Source organism: Urocampus carinirostris, chromosome 5 (assembly GCF_059441175.1).
Source record: "Urocampus carinirostris isolate Australia breed hairy pipefish chromosome 5, RoL_Ucar_1.0, whole genome shotgun sequence".
NCBI lineage: Eukaryota > Metazoa > Chordata > Actinopteri > Syngnathiformes > Syngnathidae > Urocampus > Urocampus carinirostris.
The window spans coordinates 35,944,038-35,965,372 of NC_142353.1; the positions used below are offsets into that span (position 1 = coordinate 35,944,038).

General features: G+C 39.7%; 2 protein-coding genes across 2 annotated transcripts; both read left to right on the top strand.

The window, feature by feature from the left end:
* Positions 1 to 99: 99 nt before the first annotated feature.
* Positions 100 to 7,275, top strand: LOC148366165 (histone H2A.V). Its single transcript, XM_088336602.1, has 5 exons — positions 100 to 858; positions 2,377 to 2,454; positions 3,034 to 3,147; positions 4,524 to 4,653; positions 6,449 to 7,275. Exons 1-5 carry the CDS (start codon positions 856 to 858, stop codon positions 6,508 to 6,510), a joined length of 387 nt encoding a protein of 128 aa, XP_088192728.1. The 5' UTR covers positions 100 to 855; the 3' UTR covers positions 6,511 to 7,275.
* Positions 7,276 to 9,487: 2,212 nt separating this feature from the next.
* Positions 9,488 to 21,042, top strand: rnmt (RNA (guanine-7-) methyltransferase). The gene is made up of 3 exons (XM_088336603.1): positions 9,488 to 9,739; positions 14,671 to 15,223; positions 18,368 to 21,042. Exons 1-3 carry the CDS (start codon positions 9,549 to 9,551, stop codon positions 18,701 to 18,703), a joined length of 1,080 nt encoding a protein of 359 aa, XP_088192729.1. The 5' UTR covers positions 9,488 to 9,548; the 3' UTR covers positions 18,704 to 21,042.
* The last annotated feature ends 293 nt before the right edge of the window (positions 21,043 to 21,335 follow it).

Below are 21,335 nucleotides of genomic sequence, written 5' to 3' on the forward strand. Positions count from 1 at the left end.
TTCATAGTTCACAGATAAACAATCACTGTTTACATTGCGCGATATTTACACGTCGTATTCTCTAACTCGATGTTCTGCACTGTAGTAAAGTGTTATGTAGATTTTGTGGATAGGATACTTCAGGAAGAACATTCCCCTCCGACACGCCCACTTTGAAGACGTACCAAGATACTAGATATAGATTGGATGCTAACTGCTAACTGAGTGTATAATCCGAGCTACTATTCGTCAATTCACCTGTCCGTCAAATGTCGTGCGTATAGCGTCGGGACTTGTTTTATTTCTGTACACGGTTGAAAACTACACTCCCACTCTAGTATTTTAAACTCGTGACCAGATTTGTCTGCAAATCGCAAAGCATGCTCGCATGAACGATATTAGATACTGTGTCTTTACATGTTTTTCGGGAATAAATTACATGGAAAATAACCCACTGATAGGGAGGGAAACAATCACCTATTATTGATTGGATGTTATTGCTGCCAATCCAAAATTGTCTGAAATTCATGAATTTCATTCGCTCACAATACTGCCCATCAAAAAAATGTTGACGCCCCCGGAAATTCATCTCTCGTAGCTCCAACAAAGTATGTCCTGCCTCTTTCGCGGTTCCGTGCGCAAAAAAGGCAGGCGCGATAATCACCAGTTGGGGGATGGGTAGATACTCTACAAACTTGGCGCTGATTGGTCATTGCGAATATTCGAAGGAACAACGCGCAAGGTGATTGGTTGTTGAACCTCTCAATACGGCTTTCACCATAAGACTTGCAAAAACGGGCTTTATTGTTTCTTTGGTTTCGGAAACCCAAAATACTTGCCGTCTTCTCAGTTCTCAATCAAATCCAGAGGTGAAAAATGGTAAGCGTTTTGCATTGCATTGCATGTTGGAACGAGCGTGCATTCGTGAAAAAGAAAGACATTGATCGCAATTTGCAGGATAGCGCCGCTTTGAATCACTATGTGTTTAGCTAACTGTCACGGCTAAAGGTTTAGCTTCATCGGAGGCGCGAAATAAAGTTAAAGTTTAGTTTCAGTCGGGTATTTCATCACTGATCAGTGGTCAATTTTATGTTGCGAATATAAACTATCATACTGTTATTTTTAAATCACACTAAAAGTGTTTTTCCTGTACTTTAAAAACGACAAATACAATTTCCGACGTGTGCGTGTTTTGAATATATTTTGCAGTTTATTAAGAAACTTCGATTTTCCTTTTTTTTTTATCTTGCAGGAATTTATAAATGTTCAACAATTGTGTAACAAGTATTTCGTAATAAGGGTTCGTGTCACGTATTTGTAATCATGAACAGTGTTATTTCTTGGTTGTGTATTTTTAAGTTCATTTAGGTAATTTCGTTTTATTTTACCACAGAAAATATTAAATGCATGTTTTCTAATGTGTGCATTTTTCCATTTCTTATTTTAGCCCAATTCTATTTTTTTCCCCTCTTTTATTTTTTTTTAAATTACAGATACAGTTTTAATATTTTCCGATATTCAGTTAGCGGTTATTGTGGTGAAATGGAATTAATGTTGTAAAATTTTTATTAGCTTTACAATTAATTGATCATCTATTTCTTTGTTACCAATTACATTTCTTTAAATGCGCAGGATCAGTGTTTGGCATAGCACTCTTTTCTTCCATCATTAATTTCTCTTTAGTGATCTGAAAATGATCAGCTGTTTTTTTTGCTTTGATTTTAAAAAGAAAAATACTCAATATGCAAGAATTTTTTTTTATATGTATGTTGTTTTTTGCTTAAACAAATTTTGGAATGCTGAAAAAGGATGGTACCCAAAATTGTCCCCAAAATAGCAATCGTCAGACTACTTTAAAGATCTGGTTGGTGCAACTTTATTTTTATACAAATTTTATACTTATCTTCATAATGGTCTTAGTTCCGTTTTATCATTATATATGTGTATGTATATATATATTTGTAATAATAATATGATGTCTTATTTTTTTTATCTTAATCCTTGTAAAAATTCTCTCTTGGGGTACTTTCTCCTTTTTACTTTTTGGGTGTACATGTTCACCTTATATCAAAGGGGTGTGAGTTATTAACTCTTTTTGTTCAAAAGGGGTTTGCAGTGGGCTACCCGATGGTATGGTACCATTGGCATTAGAATTATGACGCTAAGTGAACTTTCTTCATCATGATTGTTTTATGGCGAGTATGCATTTGCAATCAATTACAATAAGATTTGAGCACTCTATTGACCATCTTATTCCGCTTGTTAGCTTTTATTTGCTTAATTAATGAAAATCTCTGTAAATCAGGATGACATAGTGTGTCCTTTCTATTAATTTTAATGTTTTTAACTATTGATTCGGGTTAATTGTAATTGGATTGGATTGGATTGCATTTGCAGGCTGGCGGCAAGGCAGGAAAAGACAGTGGAAAGGCTAAGGCCAAAGCAGTGTCTCGCTCACAGAGGGCTGGCCTACAGGTGAGTAAGCTCCAGTACAACTTAAAAACAGAACGAGAACTTTTGCCACAGTGTTTTTTTTTTTCTGTGTTTATAATTTGTTGGATGTGCTTTTCCCCCTAATGTGTTTCTGTTGGTTTTTATTTTTTCCCCTCTGATGTTTTTGATCCCCACTAGTGTGACACTTATGACAGGGTTTGTACGGGTGCTTGAAATCCCTGAAAATCCTTGAATTCTAATATTGTGTTTTCAACGATTAAAGGGTGCTTGAATTTCGAGAGATTTTCCTTAATATTTACACACTTATTGTTCAGATCTATATATTTGCAATTTACTCAGGATCTTAAAAAAATCTCATGTCTTCATAAATGCTCACATTTCTTCTTTTAATGGCACTAGAGATATTGAAAAATTGGCTTTGAAAGTCCTTAAAAAGTGCTTGAATTTGGTGATGGAATGGTGTATGTTATCAGCACGTTTCTGACTGTTACGTATAAGTGAGTTAATAAGTACTGATACAGACCGCTGTTTGATCACTATAGCAGTACGCAACATTCAAAGTGACTAATATGCCTCTTCTCGGATTGTTCTTTTATTCAGTTTCCTGTGGGACGTATTCACCGACACTTAAAGACTCGCACCACCAGCCATGGTCGCGTGGGGGCCACTGCTGCCGTGTACAGCGCTGCCATTCTCGAGTACCTCACCGCTGAGGTGAGTACTTCATATGTGTTTGTTATATTCTTTTGAAAGATTTTTTGCTGTAATCTTTTTTACTTTTTCTCTGTGTACCTCTGCGCTTTGTGTGTGTGTATCAATTAGGGCTGCAACAAATAGTCGCCATTGTCATTTATAATATTAATGGAAATTGTCGACAATTAAATCCATTGTAGACCATGGTTGCCAGACACATTTTTCCATAAGAGGGATCTTACATGATTATAATCTCCTTAGAGTCGCTCATGCGCGATAGCGTGTAACATCCAGAAATGGCTGTGTCAACTTTAAGTACGCATACCAGAACTTCTTGAGTTCGGGAGTTTTCTAGCCTGGATACAGCCAATGAAAATACTACTTGCAAAGTTTACAAAGCAGACCTTGCGTATCATGGCAGTACCTCGGTGATGCCCGAACATTTAAAGTAGGATTCAACTAACATCCAAGCCAATACGGTTTTGATGACATTATGATGACGTGTGTTTTCTCATGAAAGAGCTTTACTAATATCTCCTACTGTAACAAACTTATTTGAAATCAAATGCACGCAGTCTGAAGAACAAACATTATTTGTTCAAACTTTGTATTTGCAAACGTATTATATTTTCTTGTCCCTGAAAATCAACAGAGGTTTATTAGTGGATTTATGTCTCTACTGACCAGGCACTGTGTGTAATTGGTTTTAGATGGAGCTTTTTTATGCTTGTACGAATCCGCTATATGTTCAAGTAAAAAAAAAAAGATTGTACCCTATTTTCCTGTTTAATGTCATCCATCCATTATCTGCACCGCTTATCCTCAGTAGCGTTGCAGGGTGCTGGATCCCATCTCAGCTGTCTACGGGCAGTGGGAAGGGGACACTCTGAACTGTCCGTCCACAGGGACATACATGTCGCTCGCTCATTCACACCTAGGGTCAATTTGGACGGGCCAATTAGCCTGACATGCATGTTTTGGGAATGTGGGAGGAAACCGGAGTGCCCGGAGGAAACCCACGCAAGCACGGGGAGAACATGCAAACTCCACACAGGAAGGTTCGATATTATGACCTCAGAACTGTGCCGCACACGTGCTAACCACTGTGCTGCTTTTTCATGTCATTTGCCACATAATTAAATAAACCTCATGTTATATTTAAGAAAAAAGTAATAACAATCCAATTACTTGACTAATCGCTTCTATGGTCTGTGACTAGTTGACTATTAAAATCGTAATTAGTTACAGCCCTTGTATCATAGGTTTTGTGTCTTGTGTCACAATGTGTTTGTGTGTTTTCGTAGAATGAGTGCTATGTTCTTTCTAGCTTGTGCTTTTCGATAAGTGTTTTTTTTTTCCTTCAATAACAATTTTAAAAAATTTGATATGTCCGTTAGGTCTTGGAGTTGGCAGGAAACGCGTCCAAAGACTTGAAGGTGAAGCGTATCACTCCTCGCCATTTGCAGCTGGCCATCCGTGGAGACGAAGAGTTGGACTCTCTCATTAAGGCTACCATTGCTGGCGGAGGTGAGTAATAATACAAAAAACAAGTAGAGTAAAAACAAAGTATTTGCGAGGGCACGCGTCGGGTGATGACACAATGCGAGTTCTGCTCTAATTGTCAACGTGGAGAAATCGGGTAAACGACAGGAGTCACTAGGACTCCCTTCCGTAGGAAATGCTTTGTCATCTAATTACTGCGTTAACGGATGAAAGAGATTCTCAACGTCACGATGGAGTAAAATGGCAAACTTTGCAGTATCAGCGGGGAAATGTCAAGTCAATAAAGTCATTTTTATTTGTATAGCCCTTAATCACAAAGCGTCTCAAAGGGCTGCACAGGTTATTACACAGACTATTTTTCAGACTATTATTACATCATCCCCTGATCTGGAACCAACATGAGGTCAAGGAAAAACTCAAAAACCTCAACATGAGGAAAATGAAGAAACCTTGAGAAGGGACCGCACATGTAGCATCCCCCTTTCAGGATTACCGGACAGCAAAGGATGTTGCAATCACAAATAATACAGAGATATTGTCCATGCAAACGTATTTATTTTTAGAGTAGAAGTGTGTTTTAAGCTTAGATTTAACACAATTAAGACGGCCGTTTGCGGGCTGTGTCTGCAACTGTCAATCTCAATCAACTAGCGCAGCAGTCAATATTATTCAATTTGGTGTTAACATATACCCGGGAGTGTGCCGAAATTTTTTACAAAACTAAACTCTTTGTACTGTACTGGCTAAAATTCAGAAGCCTATACAACCACAACAGCCTGGACACCTGCCGTGCCATGGCTTTCCAATCTCTTGCGCTTATAAAAAAGTGATGGGGGAGACAGAGTGTTGCTACCACTATGTAGCATAAAAAAAGTCATTGCACATGCTGACACTAGTTACTGACTGAGGGGTACACAATAACTATAAGGCTCACGGTTATCAGACTGATCACAGGTTAATATGACGTAACAGATTTTTGACCTGATAAGAAAAATATGCCCGATAGTCACCTGCTTCCTCACTAAACTATTCAATCAGCCGACAGTACTTGTTAACAATGCTCTAAGAACTTATGTATGATGATGTTAATCACACTTAAGCTTATAGGTTAATGTCAATTTAATGAATATTGACTGCTGCGCTAGTTGGTTAAGATCAACCCCTGTGAGTCTAGTCAGTGTCTTAATCGCGGCACGGTGTGTTACTTTTCTGTACTAGACATTTCCCCGCTGATATGTTTAAAATGTAAGAAATGGACGCGAATGAGTTCATTTCGATGTCTGTTTGAGCCTGCGTCTTATTATCCAACGCGGCTTATTTGAAAACAAAGTAGTCCCTTCATTAAATTTGCGCATGTGCCTTTAAATCAGGTGTGCTCTGTAGTCCAGAATTTGCTGTATTTAAAACAGAGATGTCTTGGTGTGTTGCCCTTCGATTCTTAGTACATAGTATTCAATGATAATGAGAAAACACTTGATTATTTTACTTTTTTTTCAGTTTTTATTGATTGAAAATGATTGAGCGGCATTAGCTCAGGAAGGTAAAGCGCTCGTCTTGGGCTAAAGAGGTCTCCGGTTCGATTCCCGGTTCCTGGGAGTTGTATGTCGAAGTGTCCTTGGGCAAGACACTGAATCCCTAATGCCCCGATAGCAGGTAGTTGCCTTGCATGGCTATAGGTTAGTTAGTGTGTAAAAGAGAAAAGGTGAGGCACATTGTAAAGCGCTTTGTGAGGTCTTCATGAAATGCAGACCATTTACATTTAATGATTAATGTTGTGTCAGCATTCTTAATTTGATATTTTGTATTCGTGGTGATACAGGTGTCATCCCTCACATCCACAAATCCCTCATCGGGAAGAAGGGCCAGCAGAAGACCGTGTAAACGTCCCTCCTCCACCCAAAACTTCCAGCCTTTGATCATCATACCAGTTTTTGCTTTTTTATTTTTATTTTTTTTAACGATAATAGAAAACCATGAACGATTGTTTTTAGCTCTTGTGTTGTCCTCCCCCCCCAAATAACTATAATCACTTAATGTTTAAAAAACACAAAAAATGTGAATGCCTCTTGTTTGATGTGGTTAGAGTGCTTGAATTGAACTGTGTTTATTGTTATTGATAACAACGTAGTTGACATTGTTTGCCAAGATGACAATGTAAAAACGGCAACATTGAATTTGTTGGATTAGGCTGTTCTATGTTTTATACTGAAACTGTTAAAAAGCATTTTTATATGACACAAATTTGTCTGTGGTTTTTGAACATAGCACTCCTGGGATATTTTTGAATGATGGCATGAAAATAAAAATTGTGCAACGATGCTTTGAATTTCACTTGTGACAAGTATTAGCTCTTTTTTTTTTTTTTTAAGAAAAGTGAACACGAAAACATGTTTTTGAAACTTGAACCATTTGTGTGATCTGTTGCCATGTGTCCCGAGAAGCATATCACTACATCTCGCTACATGTAATTGCCGTAAGCAGGGCTTAAACACTTCATGTACTGTCAGTGCGCATGTGTGCACTACTTGAACTAAACGCCATGCTCGTTTTTTTTTTTTTTTGTAATGACCCTCAAACTATTTTTCATCCGAACTTGTGTTTGTGACAATAATTTTTGTCTTTAAATAAAACACCCTTTGTATGGTATCGCTGGACTCAAAATGGTTGTGCCTGGAGTAATAAATGGTTTGGGAGAGATGCATTGGTTTTTATATTGCATCAGAGAACAAGTATTTTCTATGTACAAACCTAGAGGGTTTGTACGGGTGCTTGAAATGCTTGTAATTAATGTTTTTCTCAAAGATTGAAAAGTACTTGAATTATGGGTAAAATTGTTGCTATGTATCTCAACAAGTATGCTTAACAATGACATCGACACTGCCCTCTGGTGGCTTTGCTTTTGACCTTCTTCCCACATAGTTAACGACAGCTGACATTAGTTTGAATGGCATTGTCCTATGAAGTGTCATAGCCCCTCACGGGTTGAGCCCAAGAAGACTGGTGCATGCTACACCTAAACAGGTCGCTGTGTAATTGTATTAGTCAGTGTAAGGGTTACTTATCTATATGGAAACTTATGGGCCATACAAGCAATACGGCAATCATGTCGGCTACCTTTACGTGAGCCTCGTGTTATGGAAAATTAATGCGAGTGTCTGGACCCTGTGTAAATGATAGTTCATGGTTTTTTACTTTTTACAAATCACCATTAAGAGGTGCTAAATATACGCCATTCCTCTTCAATAAAATGACATGGGAGTATTGGGCGTAAATATTGTTGAAAACGTATTTTTATTGGAAATGACAAACGAGCGAACATTGCCCTCCCAATCTTTGTTTTATTTAAATCATTTCCTTTATTATTGTTTAATTTGGGGGGGTAAAAAGCCATTTTAAAAATACTCCAGCTGGCACATTGTTTTCTCATTTTATCTGTATTTCCTTCCGATTTTACTTCGAAGAAAAGAAGTAAAACTAGAAAAAAGGGTGAAGAAGCTTTAAATTTTGAATTTTTTTTAATCACTGCCGCCATCCTCTGCCTTGTGTCATCATTGGAGACTCAATCGACTCAGTCATGGTGCGCGTGCGAGTAAGTACATTTCTTGGTGTGCTCGAATAAACATTTCTTATTTTCATCTTTCTTGGGCTTTAAGGTGGCAATTGAACTCTACTTGAAGCAGACATAACTCACTCTTACCATTTTCATGCCACACTAACAAAACCAAAAAAAGCTACGGGGACAATCATGACGTCCCTCTCCAGAACTGCCTCCTAACCCCATTCTTCCTACCTTATGTCTTGGGCCCTGGACAGTTTTGCTAAGTTAGAGATAGGTCCAGTAGAAAGTGACGCATAAGGGCTCTGTGAACTTTTGTTTGCATTGTTTACACATTCTTGATAGAGAAAATATTTAAGTTTCAACTTTTTATGGACACCAAGATGACACACCTAACCCTTAAAGTCAGTTACAAAATTACAGACAAATAAGAGGACACAAATTTTTATCCGTAATATTATTTCTTGTGGCAAAAAAAAGATTGAGGCCACTTGGTGAAAAAAAAATGGTAAAATTCGGTTTCAATGTAGCCTATTTTTACATTTGAAAGAACAGTATGTCTTATTCAATGCCTCCTAGTGGCCAGAAAAAAAATCTTCATTAGAAAAAACAATATTGATTTAAATAATAAGCAAATATATAAGCTATCATCCAAACATACTTTTTTTAAAATAATGCCGGTCAGGAAATTAGCATGGATTTGGCATCCGATGAGCCACACCGAGAGGGAACTGACATGATTGGACGCCATCTTGCTGCCAAGGCCACCCACAAAACCCGTCTCCCCCCCCCCCCCGTATTTTCTCTTTTTAGCATATCAATTGAATGAAAAAAGCAGAAAAAAATGAAAGTTGTAAAAATATGGTTTCACTGAAAGATTCTTTTTACTTACTTAATTGAAGTATTTTTAAATATTGTTACGTTAATATATTTTTCTTTTAATTTTTTCCCTTTTGTTTCTTTTTATTATCTTTTCCCCATGTTTATTACGGTACTCTTTTCTTTTTCCTCTTTTTTTGGCTTTTCATTTTTTATTCCTCCCCTTTTTTTCTTCTTTCTTCCTCTTTTATTTTCCCTTTTTCTTTTTCATATAGGTTTTTCATATTTTTCCCTCGCATATTTTTTCCTTCCTTTTTTATTTTACTTTTTGATTCCTTTCTCCAGTAAGGCTAGGCAAAATAATAAAAGGTTGAATAAACCAAATAAAGCTGAAGGGAATATTAACTTGTAGAAAAATTACATTTGACTGCAAAATATAAACGGTTTGTTTTGATCCGGAAACAGAATCACGCGCATGCGCATTTTAAACCAACTGGGGCCTCGAAGCGCATGCTCTGTTTCTACGAGCTGAAGTGAAACAATCATGGAGGCCTTAAGAAACGACACAAAGGAGGAAAATACAACTTGTAAGAAAAAACGCGTTGAAGACGATGAACCCCACGACAACAACACGACTGTGGCCAATCATTACAACCGTCTCCAGGAGGTCGGACTGGCTGCACGAAGTCAAAGCCGCATCTTCTACATGAGGAACTTTAACAACTGGCTGAAAAGGTGTGTATCGTTTTTTTATATTGTTAACTATTTTGTTAAATTACAATAACAGCAGTTCTTCGCTGTTTGTGGAAGTCACAAAGTGTAGTGAAATTTTATATTCTATTACTCTTAGGATTTAGGTACATTTAACCCGGGCTGGACATTAATCCGTTCTAAACGGGTTCCAAAGTGAAATAACCTTATATTGTGGCAACGAGATTAGACATGGCACTCTAGGGTCCACATGTTACAGACTTTAAAGTGACAGTGTGTAATGTTTAGTGCCTCCAAGTGATGCAAAAAAACTTAATACAAAAACCAATTGATTGGAATACAAGGCAAAAGTACATCATTTATCATAGATAGAGAAATGTGTATTCCCTATACACCATGGAATTTGCTTTTAAGTCTGCGCCGTGTTTGTCTGGCATCCTGTCGCTGCGTTGTGTATTACTGGCCCTCGTCCAGTACCAACCCAGTGCCATCGAGTGATCAATTATTACACATTAAGGCATTAAAGATGAAATTAAGATACCGTAAATTCCGGACTATACAGCGCACCTGATTATAAGCCGCACCCACCGCATTTTAAGAGGAGAACTGATTTTGTACTTACACAAGCCGCACCTGTATATAAGCCGCATGTGCCCACATTAAAAAAATGTAACACAAACACAAAATTAACCCAAACCCGACTTTAAGTCCCGCGATTGAAACTGAATGTCCTTCATAAAAGTACACAGTCCAAAAATCACAGCCGAAAAAATGACGGAAAATGATACGGTACTTAAGGTTTAATGCAGACCTGCAGAGTCCAGGTCCCGTTGAAAGTAATCCAAGGAAAAAAGTGTATATTTCCAAAGGTAAGGGTGGGAAAAATACATATCCACTATTTTCCGCCGCGTCCGCAAACCCTCACCTTTACCAGTCCCCCCTTCCCGTCACCCCGCGTTTGTTTCGCCCCTTTTTTTTTTTTATTCGCCCGTGCAAAACATATCAGAATAAGTGTCTGAAATAAATACATTACAAAAATATACAGTTGCAAATACATATTATACATGGTTACACATATTTACAAAGAAAGACGGTACACCGAGAGAGTTTTCAAAGCTTCAATAATCATAATAATATAACTTTCATCCCTAATGGTGCCTGTGACAGGGCAGTTAATGGTAGCAACACGCTCGCAACACAGTAAACGGGTCTGTTAAAAAAACATACCGTACTTGTAAAAATCACGGTAAACCGTCCTCATCTTCCTCCTTAGAACTGAAGCCATCAAAGTCGTCTTCCTCAGTGTCGGAAAGAAACAGTGTCATATAGACGTCGTCCCACGCTCCCTTATTCCAAAACACTCTAGCAACACGTTCGCTCCTTCTTTTTTGGACTGCTCGATTGCTTTTAGCTTGAAAGCTGCGTCATGTGCCTTTCTTTTTGCATTTTGCATGATGAGGGTATGTTTATGCTAATTTAATTTCTGCACAAGCCAAGAAGTTGCAGTCTTCCACGGCGCATTTATTCCACCGGTCTAAATCTTACCTTTTGTACTCGAGCGCCGCTGGTGGCCGGCCGATAGAAAAATGACATAAATTGGCCGCATCACTGAATAAGCCGCAGGGTTGAACGTTTGGGGAAAAAAGTAGCGGCTTATAGTCCGAAATTTATGGTAAATGACCGTCAGGATATACGCAATACGCGCCAAACTGGAGGGTGGTGCCATTGTACACAGCACCACCGGAAGTGAAGAACATCAGTTTCTTGTAAACAAAGCAAATTATTTGGATAGCACGTCACCATGTCCATGCGAGTAAAAGGGAAACAGGCTTGTTCTACTTTGACTGGAGGTGGCGTGACAATCCCGCACCCGGATACACTGTGTGCATGGGAGGACCATATGTCAACCTGGTCGAGTGTAACGTACTGTAAAAATTTCACTTTCTTTGTGAAGTCCATGGCGATCGACAGAAAAGCTATGGAAAACCTTGAAGCCTTTAAAGCCTACCAGTATCTCCACCACGGCAAAGCCAGATGTGTGCTTGTACACAAACTTCTTTGCTTTGTTTATGTGAAAGCTACTGTCGAGCCTAGCCAGTGTTTGAACAATTCTTCGCATAGCGCCTGGGTTTTGCTCAACGAAGATGGACATGTGCAGACTGCTGGTTGCATATGTGTTGCTGGACCGGGACAATCATGCGGTCATGCTGCTGCGATAATTTTGAAAGTAAGCACATGTTTAGCATTGCGTGTCAAAACGTAATAGTGGTAGAAAACGGCAGATAGGTGTTTAGGCTAGGAGTATGCTGTCGTACACAATAGTCTTTCGAGCCTTGATTGTAAACAACTGTCTGTCTTTTGAGATGTAGTTATGATCAGCAATTGTCTGGGTCTGCGCATCTCGATGCTTTGGTGTAGCAGGCTCACAAGCAGGCGGGCAGGTTTCAGAAACATCTGGGGCAGCAGGCGCACAAGTTTCAGTCACATCTGAACACAGGAGGAGCGAAACATGGCGTTAAATTAATGCAACTATGGAATATAGCATCACAATTTCAAACACTCTGTTAAAGACACACACACACACAGTATGTAGAAAGGGAAAAGTAGCAAAAAACACCCAAAAAATTCACCATGGCCAACCCAAATGTCCAAAACCCAAACAAGTTAAGCATCTCGGCACCAAAGTTGGTCATGCTTTCGTCCCTCCAGAGGAAAAGGGACACGAGAAAGCGGCCATGTCACTTGGCTCAGAGTGACACCACACACTCCTCTGTTCAACAGCAGGGCTCGACAGCTTTCACTGGTTTAACCCTGCCGCATCATACAGGTGCCCTGCCCATCCCTTGGAACACGTCTAAACGACCCACTATCCTTTTGCCTCCACTCATTCCCATCACCACTAGATTTAGACCTCTTTCCTCCAGTGCACTCATAACACCATCCATCCACGTCAATTGCGGCCTTCCTCTTGGTCTCCTTCCAGTTACTTCTGCTCTGTAGATCCTCTTCAACATTCGCTCCTCATCCATCCTCTCCATGTGTCCAAGAAAACCAACTACTTTCTTATCCACATGCTTGCTCAGTTCCACTACTAGTCTACAAGTTCTGTCTCTCACAATTTTATTTCTCAATCTATCGAATCGTGTCACTCCTGACATACTCCTAAAACACTTCTTCTCAAAAACATTTAATTTCCTTCTCTAATCTGCATTCAGTCTCCAAGTCTTTGCACCATACAACAGTCGACACAATCACACTCTCATACAGTCCCCTCTTTACATCCATACTCGTACTCTTGTTACTCATCATTCTCCTCAAAGCACCCAAAACCTATCACCACTTAAATGTTCCTTGATTCACTCTGTGCAATACCTTGCACTCCATTCCACCGACTGCAGCCACATCACAACCCAAGTACCTAAAGCTTTCAACTTCTTCCAGCACCTGTCCATTCAACCTTATATCCAACGCCATGCCCACTCCATCCCGTGAACACTTAATCACCTTACTCTTCCCAACATTCACACATAACTTACTTATCTTTCTCAATGTTTCCTCAGGTTCATCCACAAGCGATATGTCATCTGCAAACAACAACTGACTTACCTGCCACTCCGTTACACTGTTATCCATCATCCCTACACCTCTGTCAAATACTCGTGCATTCACCTCTTTCACCACACTATCCATATACACATTGAACAGCCATGGCGACATCACACACCCCTGCCTCACACCAGTCAACACAGGGTACCACTCACTTGTCTCTCTCCCTACTCTTACACATGCTCTGCTGTTTACATAAAAGCTCTTCAATGCTTCCAACAACTTTCCTCCCACCCCATACATTACCATCACCTGCCACAACGCCTCTTCATCGACCCCGTCATACGCCTTTTCCAATTCCATGAAAGCCAAACAAACATCCTTACCTTTTGCAAAATATTTCTCACACGCCTGTCGTACTGCAAACACCTGATCCACACACCCTCTTCCTTTCCTGAAATCACTCTGCTCCTCCATCACCACTTTATGTGTTCTTCCTCACACTCTCTTAATCAAGACTCAACAACAAACTGATACCTCTCGATAGATATTAAGTCAAAAAGGTGGTGGCGGGGTGAAAGGAGTCTTTTATCATGTTGATGACTATATGTGTGGTAACTAGGTAATGCGTTCTAAGATTCGTTTATTTAAAAAGGGACAAGTATGCTCCATAAACTCACCTCACACTATAACATTTAAGCCAAGGCTAATACTCAATGTCTGTCCCCAGAAGGGCTTTTACAGAGAAAAACCTACATAAAATGCACAATGTTATAAAACGGCACAATTGCAGAGACTACAGGTGGTCACATATCTGACATCTGATTAAAAAGTCTTTAAGTTTACATTTAAAAAGGACCCAGTTTGACTATTCCTTTAGTTCAGTGGGTAAACAGTTCCAGGCTATAGTGCCTTGTACATTAAAAGCTGATGACAACGTCATCGTAGATTGCTAATATTGTCGTGGTATTTCACTGACTGTGTCTTGCTGTCAGTATTGTTGTGTTTATGGTAAATTATCGCTTAAAATGAGGATTTAGAAAACATTAAGGGGAAAAATCTGCTGAGATTGACAGGTATGAGAATGTTGATCATACCTAAGCACTTACTTAAAATTAATTACTGTCCCTTTTAAATGAAAGTACACACAAAAGAATGTACAACACAGTTTATTTATTTTTGCCTGTGGTGGTTTGCATACTCAAACTGGGTGAGTTAATGCTGGCAGTTAGCAGTCTCAAGCAGTAAGCATTAATGGTAGCCTCTGGAACTGCTCGTGAACTGAATATTCCTATGTATAGCGATCAACATTTATGTTGCAAATAAAACTCGCAGACTAAAATTCTCGTTTTTAGAGGCGCTTTTATGAAGAGGTACTATTGTAGTTGTGTTCATCTCTACTTCTTCAGTGTCCTCATCGGCGAGACGGTGGATAAGCTCCGAGAAGCCGGCCAGCGTCGGCTCTCCGTTCTGGACCTGGGCTGTGGCAAAGGGGGCGACCTCCTCAAGTGGCGCAAGGGCAACATCAGCCACTTGGTGTGCGCCGACATCGCCGGCGTTTCGGTGGAGCAGTGCCGCGATCGCTACGAATTCATGCGGCGGAGGGGCCGAGGAGACGACAACATGTTCAGCGCCCAATTCATCGCTGCGGACTGCACCAAAGAGCTCCTGGCCGAGAAATTCGAGATCCCCGACCTAAAGTTTGACATCTGCAGCTGCCAGTTCGTGTATCACTACTCGTTCGAGAGCGAGGCCAAGGCCAACACGATGCTGAGGAATGCTTGCGAGCGACTGAAACCGGGCGGGTACTTTATAGGAACCACGCCTGACGCCTACGAGTTGGTCAAGCGGTTGGAAGCGTCCGACTCGCTCTCCTTCGGCAACGACGTTTTCCAGGTGACCTTCCAGGCCAAAGGAGACTACCCGCTCTTCGGATGTCAGTACCACTTCAACCTCGATCAGGTACATTTTATTTAACCTTCGAAAAAGGAGTCAGTCATTTGCAACCTTTGATAAATTCTCCTCACTTCTTTACCCTATTTTACGGATTAAAATGTTGCCTACAAATCCTAAATTGGCCAGTAATGTGAAAGTGCGCCTTATAACCCGGCGAGCCTTATGTACAGCAACGGGGGATGATGTAGGAAATGCTTAGAGTAACTGTACGTGTGTGTTACTAAATGGGGTTTTACAGTAGTAATAATATTAATGACCATCAAAAAGTCCGTTTCATCATCAGATACACCAATGACTTGTTTCCCTTGTGCTTTTTTGCGTCTATATCTTTCAGGACACCTTTTTGTTTCCTCCATTCTCTAACATTAATCTCTAGTATGTGTATTTTCGGCTAGCTGCTTGATTTCCGTGAATTCCAGCATGATCAGCTGCTTTGAGCTTAAAAGAGGCGTTATGCAAACCTTTTTTCTTCGCACTGTGAGTTGCCATCCAACAGATACTATAAATATATTATTTAAAATATAAAAAAGATTGAATTGAAACTTTTTTTTAACATTTTGTATTGGTATTTGCGCAAAACAGCTATGGTTATCTCCCGTTTCAGTGTGGTCGAAGGGAGGCGAGAAAACAAATGAATAGGCACCTCACTTCTGCGCACGAGCCATAGAGAATTACCATTTATGATAAAACGTAGGGAAGCACGGTGGCGCAGTGGTTAGCGCGTGTGCAGCACAGTTCTGAGGTCATGTGATCGAACCTCCTGTGTGGATTTTGCATGTTTTCCCCGTGCTTGCGTGGGTTTCCTCCGGGCACTCCGGTTTTCTCCCACATTCCAAAAACATGCATGTCAGGTTGATTGGCAGGTCCAAATTGTCCCTAGGTGTGAATGAGCGACCCAATTGTCTGTCCCTGTGGACAGACAGTTCAGGGTGAATGAGCGAGTGAGTTGTCTGTCTCTGTGTGCCCTGCGACTTGGCTGGCAACCAGTTCAGGGTGTCCCCTGCCAACTGCCCGAAGATAGCTGAGATGGGCTCCAGCACCCCCGCGACCCTACTGAGGATAAGCGGTGCAGATAATGGATGGACGATAAAACATTCACGCAAGTGATATGGATATCGTTTCCCCCCCAAAAAAGAATGCAAGTGTTTTGTGGGTTAAGAGATTAGGTTGCATTCAATGTTTTGCGATTGTGGTCGGTGATCAATCACCAGGTAAATACGTACGACCTCGTGTATAACGTGTACTAGGGTGGTCCCTATTTTAGAATTTTTGATTTTTTATCATCGAAGGCCTGAATATGTTGTCGTCACACGAGATAACGTTTCACATGGGTTTAACATATTTAAAAGGTGCTGCAAAGCTATTTAGGTGTAGTAGTCGAATAAGGTGTTGTGAATAGGGAGAATTTCCAAAATAATTGTTTTGCGGAGTAAAGGCCGGAATATGGTGTGAAACCATTGGAAAAACACATCAGTGAGATTTATGATGGATCGGACATAATTGAAGGTGCACCTGGCTCATCGGACAGCCAATGATGGGAAAGCAGCTGCCCCCTTAAAGGAAGTGCCAAGTCGCTTCTTTCACTTCCACAATTAAGAAAAAAAGACCGTCAAGGAGGCAGGGAGCCTAGAGGTGGAGATTTTCTTGTTTTGGGAGAGGGCCAAGATCACCACAAAGGACGACCTTTGCCTCCTATGTTTCATTCACAAACGCCATACTTTTCATTTGAAAACTTGGCCCAAATGACATCTGAAACTGAGTTAGAACAAAATTAGCGATACATTAAATATTATATTAAAATACGGCACAAATGTTTTTTTGTGATTTGCACCCTATGTGCCTCATTTGAAACTACATTTAGAATGCAAAAAAATATTATCATAGGCGCAGCTCTGATTACTTGTATTACCAGGCCAATTTGGCCTTTGCGCACCTCTTAAATACGTCCGATCCAGGACCCCCGTGACCCTATTGAGGATAAGCGGTACAGATAACGGATGGATGGATGGATTATGGCACGCCACAGACTAACCAAGTGAGGGAAGGGACCTGAAGGAGGCTTAGTTACACTAATTGAGATGGCAGCAGAGGGCCTCAGGATTTTCAGCCGTTTAAACACCCTCTACCAGTATCCACCCGGCCATGCAGAAACACTTGAATAATAAAAATAAAAAGGAACAACCGCAAAACAAAAGCAGAAATATGAGGTATGTTACAGTAAAAAAATTAATAAAAATGAAAAATGCCATTTTAACCCATTCAGTGCCATAACCTATAAATACGTTTTCAGAAGTATTGTCTCTCATTGCCAAAACGTAAAAATATGTTGTTGTTGTTTGTTTTATTTAAAAATAAAACGATTCTAAAGGCTTTGGCCCTGCTAATGAGTAAGTATCAAGCCTCTGGGAATTATTTCAGTTTGATAAATCACCGCTAGACTTCAGGGATGGCGTTAATCGTATCTTTGTCCACACATCGAGGAGCCCCCACTTCTTTGTGTTGCTTTGCTTCCTCTATCGAGTGAAAATGTGTGATCACTGGAAAAATCTGCCCCATAAAATGTCTTGCAAAGTTCATGCATAAATTCAGTATTTTCGCTATAAAATGTTATTTTTCTGTTTATGGAAAGCATTGTTTAGATATTAGGGTTATTACAATGGCAACAGATAACACTGAAGTAAAAGTTCTGCTCAAAATGCCGTTTTCTTGGAAGAGTATTTTCAAGAAACTTAGGAATGTTCAACTGTTGTTTACTCAACAGTGGTAAAAGCTTAAAAGATCTTCTTTTTCTAATTAGAGATGAGGGTTCAAGCTTTCTTTTGAAATGTCCTATACACTATATAGCTACAGAACTACAGTAAATGTTTTGTAGGCCATTAAAAATGAGTCAAAATGGCAAAAATTGGCCTCAACCAGTTCTTTCCATTCGAGAGAAACGTATGACAAAGAATGAGTTAAAAAAGTGGGTCTTTAGCAGACTCTTGAAAAGATCCAGGGTCCCCGCAGACCTGATGTCCTTCGGCAAACCGTTCCACAGGTAAGTACCAAAGTGGTTGAATGCTGCATTAGACACGGACATTCGGTCGTGAATCATTTGTGAAACTAAATCTCATTTCCCTTTAAGTTACTAAAGACTTTTTGGTCAATTAGGTGGTGGACGTCCCGGAGTTTCTGGTCTACTTTCCGCTATTTGAGCACATGGCGTCACGTTACGGCATGCGCCTGGTCACCAAGCACCGCTTCACCGAATTCTACCAGGAGAAGATAAAGATGAACCACCACCATAATCTCTTGATGAGGATGGGGGCGCTTGAGAAGTTTCCCGGAGAGCACGGCCAACCTCCGGCGTCCGAGGCCCAGGACGAGTACCGGCACGCCCGCCAGCATTGCAAAAGGTTCCCTGACGCTTGTGTGGGGACACTCAGCAGGTCTGAGTGGGAAGTAGCCAGCATCTACTTGGTCTTTGTCTTCCAAAAGATGTCTTGAAGGAAGTGTTTTGACTCCCAGTATGCACTCTGCGGAACTCACTAGGACGTGACATGGGGAGGGTTGCTTTCAAATTATGTGTGCCCAAACCACAGGTTACTGTAATTTCCGCACTATAAGGCTCACCAACAACAGTCTTTAGTCATATCATTTTCATACATAAGGTGCACTGGACTATAAGACGTGGGTTTATTTGTTTAATAGTTGGGCTCTCCATTCGGTCACGGTATATATCAGTGCAATGATTGATCAGTCGGTATGTGTTGTTGATTAAAATCCCTGTTTGTAACTGGAATCGACCCCGGTTCGCAGCTTTGAGGGCACTGATTATTTCCTACTAAACCACCGGTGATACAGATGACGTCGAAAAGGCATTAGCGCTCATCTCGCTATCACACTATTTTATTCTGTGTCAGAACCACTGATTTGCATAGTGCATTTTGTTCGGTTTGGTTAAACAGTCTCCACTTCTTCACCTGTAGGTCGATAACATTGCAGTTTAATGTGTATTCAATTTAAAAGCGCTTGTATAGTATTTTGTTGAAATACTTCTGTTCTAGGTTTCTGTCTCTCGCAACGTATATTGACCCTCAGGTGACGAAGCGGAGATACTGTTTAACACATCAGAATGCCGAACAAAATGAACTATGCAAATCAGTGGTTCTGGCACCGTGAGTAAAAATAGTGTGATGATGAGTTGAGCTCCACTGCCTTTATGTGCATTTTCCCACTACCACTAGTTGGCTAGTGGAAAGTGTTGAGGCCCTTTCCACCATGACCCGGGTTTGAATCCCATTGCACACAATGTTTTGCAATTATTATCAATGGATCAATCATTGCTCGAATAAGTCATCTCATCCATCGTATTCTAAGAGCGATTACGTACAATTTAATTTATGAGTAATTGGCTTTTTTGGTTCACCTTATAGTATGGAAAATAGTTATTTACAGTATAATTTCTGGACAGCTTAAAATCCAACAGAAAATCCGCTTCTGTATTTTGTGTGTTGATCATGTTTTTCTTTGTGTTTTCACTTGGTCTCTATTAGCCCACACTTGGATATGATTTGCTTTTTTTTTATCATGACTCTACTTGGAGAACCCTCTTGGGCTTGTGAAGATAAAACAAAGTGCACATTACATAAAAGCGTGTCTTCGTAATGTTTAGTATACAAATAATCAGGTCTGTGATTTCCCACACTAATCCTGCCTAAATAAATAGCCACAAATATATACCATATGAATAAATGACGTAATACCCATGGCATAAATGCAATTTATTCATATATTCATGCAATTTACCTTTTATTGCAGTGTATTTCGTCACAACGTCTTATTCAAACGAGGTGGGCGAGTCTAACTTGCTGATCAGCCAATAGGTGAAAAGCTTAATTTGACACGCCCCCTCATTTGAATAATATTTCGTTGTGAAATACATGACAAAATAAATACAGGAAAGAAAAGAATGACAAAATACTTGAATAAATGAATGAAATGCAATATCCTATATTTAGGTATTATTTGATTTATTCATGTGTTCATTTATACATATGGTATTTTGTCGGTATTGGTTTGTATATTTCTACATATGGCAGGATCGGTCCATCCACATGTTTATAGATACACAGCAACTAAATGTTCTGTTTCCCAAAAGTCTTTTCAAGCTTGTTTTACTGAACTGGTAATTTACCTGGTCTTTAAATGTAGACAGTATTGAAGGTTTTCAATGGCTCTAGCGAAATCACTGTAATATATATATATTTTGTTAATACAGTTGATTTAAAATTGTGAATCTGTTGTTACTTTTTTGCCATAAAAATTTGTGTGGTGGGCTGAATAGAGCATCAATGACAAAAACAATCCATCCAGGTTTCAAATGTTTCCCATGGAATTGCATTTGATTTAATGAAAACAACAGACAAAAGAAGTCGCGATACATCTAAATTGTCGGTCTAAAAATAGATCATTCTACTTAACATTCATGAAAACGATACAAATCACACAATGTATATGTTCAGTGTGTAAACGTCACACTTCAAATGAGATTCTAGTGCAACCACCTGAGACACAAAAGAAAAAAATATGGAATTATATTTTTTCTTAAGTTATCAAAAGATGCTAGCTACTTTAAAATTCTCGTGGCTTCATTTTTATGAACAGCAAGCGTTAGGTTTCTCCGGATTAGACCTTGTTTGCTTGCTTGTAAACTGACTCCAGATGTGTTTTGTCTTAAATTAATTGCAGATGCGTTTTTAATGTTTCTGTTGTCTCTGTTGTGTTATGAAACAATCTCTAGCTCTTTAAAAAAATAAACTCCATCTGTATTTGTTTTATCGCTAGCTGCCTGTACTATCCAATTTTTAATCACGATCCCCTCCTGTGTCTACCCCGGCTGATGAATACTATTGCCTTTTTCGAATGAGCAGCAAATTGCAACCGTGTTTATCCATCTCGATTTTTAGACTTCCTGAGTTTTTTCAGTTGAGTTGACTGACAAAAACAATTCCTATTATCTTAGCTTACATTTGCAAAAAACACAATGCAGCAATCTCCACTGTTGTTAAATAGCCGCAGTTGTCCCTTGATTTTCACAGATAAACTGTACTCTAAAGACCTATATGAAGTGAATTTT